The sequence below is a fragment of the Pleurodeles waltl genome, chromosome 7 (genome assembly GCF_031143425.1).
Source record: "Pleurodeles waltl isolate 20211129_DDA chromosome 7, aPleWal1.hap1.20221129, whole genome shotgun sequence".
In the NCBI taxonomy this organism is placed as follows: Eukaryota; Metazoa; Chordata; class Amphibia; order Caudata; family Salamandridae; genus Pleurodeles; species Pleurodeles waltl.
Window position 1 is genome coordinate 444,882,610 of NC_090446.1, and position 1,910 is coordinate 444,884,519.

General features: G+C 39.6%; 1 protein-coding gene across 1 annotated transcript; it reads right to left on the minus strand.

Annotated features, from left to right (window-relative positions):
- Positions 1–521: 521 nt before the first annotated feature.
- Positions 522–1,484, minus strand: LOC138246887 (olfactory receptor 4E2-like). The gene has a single exon (XM_069201636.1). The coding sequence runs from the start codon at positions 1,482–1,484 to the stop codon at positions 522–524; it is 963 nt and encodes a 320-aa protein (XP_069057737.1).
- Positions 1,485–1,910: the final 426 nt, after the last annotated feature.

Genomic DNA, 1,910 nt, shown 5'->3' on the forward strand with positions numbered 1-1,910 from the left:
AAAAGGGATAAAGTGCGCTGTATTGCCACTGAACACGTTTCACGTGTGTGTTTACCTGGATATGACCTTCCTGATTGGGGGAGGGAAGTCAGAGGTGACACTTTCTGAAACCATAAATGTTTATCTTGCACTTTGCCATCCTCTAGTTTTGGTGAGTTAGGAAGTCCGTACGTCGGATGATCGCAGATAAGCAGGGGCCTGCATTGATTAAATTAGTTACTAATTTCAGTCTGTCCTGCTTCCCGTATACAGCTGGCAAGAAATCATTTTAAGGACCACAGCGCATCAACAGAAAGAGCCTTATGGTATGATTTATAGTTGTGTGTGAGTGAATAACCTAATTGTGGAGAGACTGGTAAATCATCTCTTGTGAATAGAATGCTCTAGCAGAATGGACTCCCACTCTAAACCTGTGCCCTTAGTGTGGGATGTTATACCATAAGGAATTCGGAGTTTGTTGTTTGGAGAAAGTAAGCAGTAAGCATATTGTACAATTTTCGGCAAAAGATCTTGTATGCAAGTTACTTGCTAGACATACACAATTTCCTCATTGTGCTATACGATGACAAACATATTCTTCTGCTCACAAGTTTCTTCATGGCTAATTTCACTTCTGCGTTACGCAAAGTATAAATGATAGGATTAAGCATTGGTGTTATAACAGCATAGAAAACTGAAACTATCTTATCCAGTGAAAATGTGGTGGCGGGTCTCAGGTAAATGAAGACACAGGGTCCAAAAAATATAGTAACAACAGTAAGGTGGGCGCCACATGTGGAAAGGGCCTTACGCTTCCCTTCGGATGAGCGTCCTCTTACTGTGTGTAGGATCAACGTGTAAGAAATGATCAGTATGAGGAAACACACCAGTGAGATCAGTCCGCTGTTAGATATAATCAAGGCTCCAATAACGAAAGTGTCAGTGCAGGCTAACGTAAGCAATGGCGGGATATCACAAAAGAAATGGTCAACTTCCTTTGGCCCACAAAATGGCAACGTCATCATTGAAAGAACCTGTGCTGTGGAGTGCACAGCTCCACCAACCCAGCAAGCAAATACCAGTAAGCTGCATATCCGCCTGTCCATGATGGTAGTGTAACGCAAAGGATTGCATATAGCCACATATCGATCAAAAGACATGACTGTAAGGATGAAAATTTCCACACAGCCAAAGAAATGGAAGAAGAATATTTGAGACATACATTCATTGTAAGTGATGTTTTTTGTCTCAGATAAAAAGTTCACAAGCATCTTAGGGGCAGAGACAGATGGGTAGCACAAGTCAACAAATGACAGGTTACCTAGGAAATAGTACATGGGTGAGTGAAGAGATGAATCTCCTTTTACTGTCACAATGATCAGTAGATTTCCAAGCAACGTTAGAATGTAGAATATCAAAAACACGAAGAAAAGCAAGATCTGTAGGTTTTTGTTTTTTGAGAAACCTAATAGCAGAAAGTCTTCTACAGTGGTTTCATTTACCATGGTGCTTGGATTTTAATTCAACTGTGGACGTTCTGTAGAGAGATAACAATGAAATGTCAACAAGAGTGTGGCAGAACAAATTAAATTTATTGACAAATGACAAAGGCATCATTCTAACATATAATCACACAAACCGCAGACAGTAAAATATGACAATTTTCCTATCTATTCATTTATGTTAGGGTCCCTGAATGTAATGTGTTATGACATTCTTCATTGCTTGTCAATGTATACTTGCCATTTGAATCTCTATGGTTCATAAACAGCAAAACAATCATGAACATGCTTTATTCATCCAAATAAATCACAGAGGTGTGGTGACCCTATCAAGACTCTGTGAAACGTTTTATACCTCATTCTTTGCATTGTACACATTATGGGCCAGATTTATACTTTCTGACGCAAACCTGTGTTACGGCAGGTTTG

What these genes read in the sequence shown, in the direction of transcription:
- LOC138246887 (XM_069201636.1), bottom strand. Translation starts at nt 1,484, where the DNA reads ATGGTAAATGAAACCACTGTAGAAGACTTTCTGCTATTAGGTTTCTCA.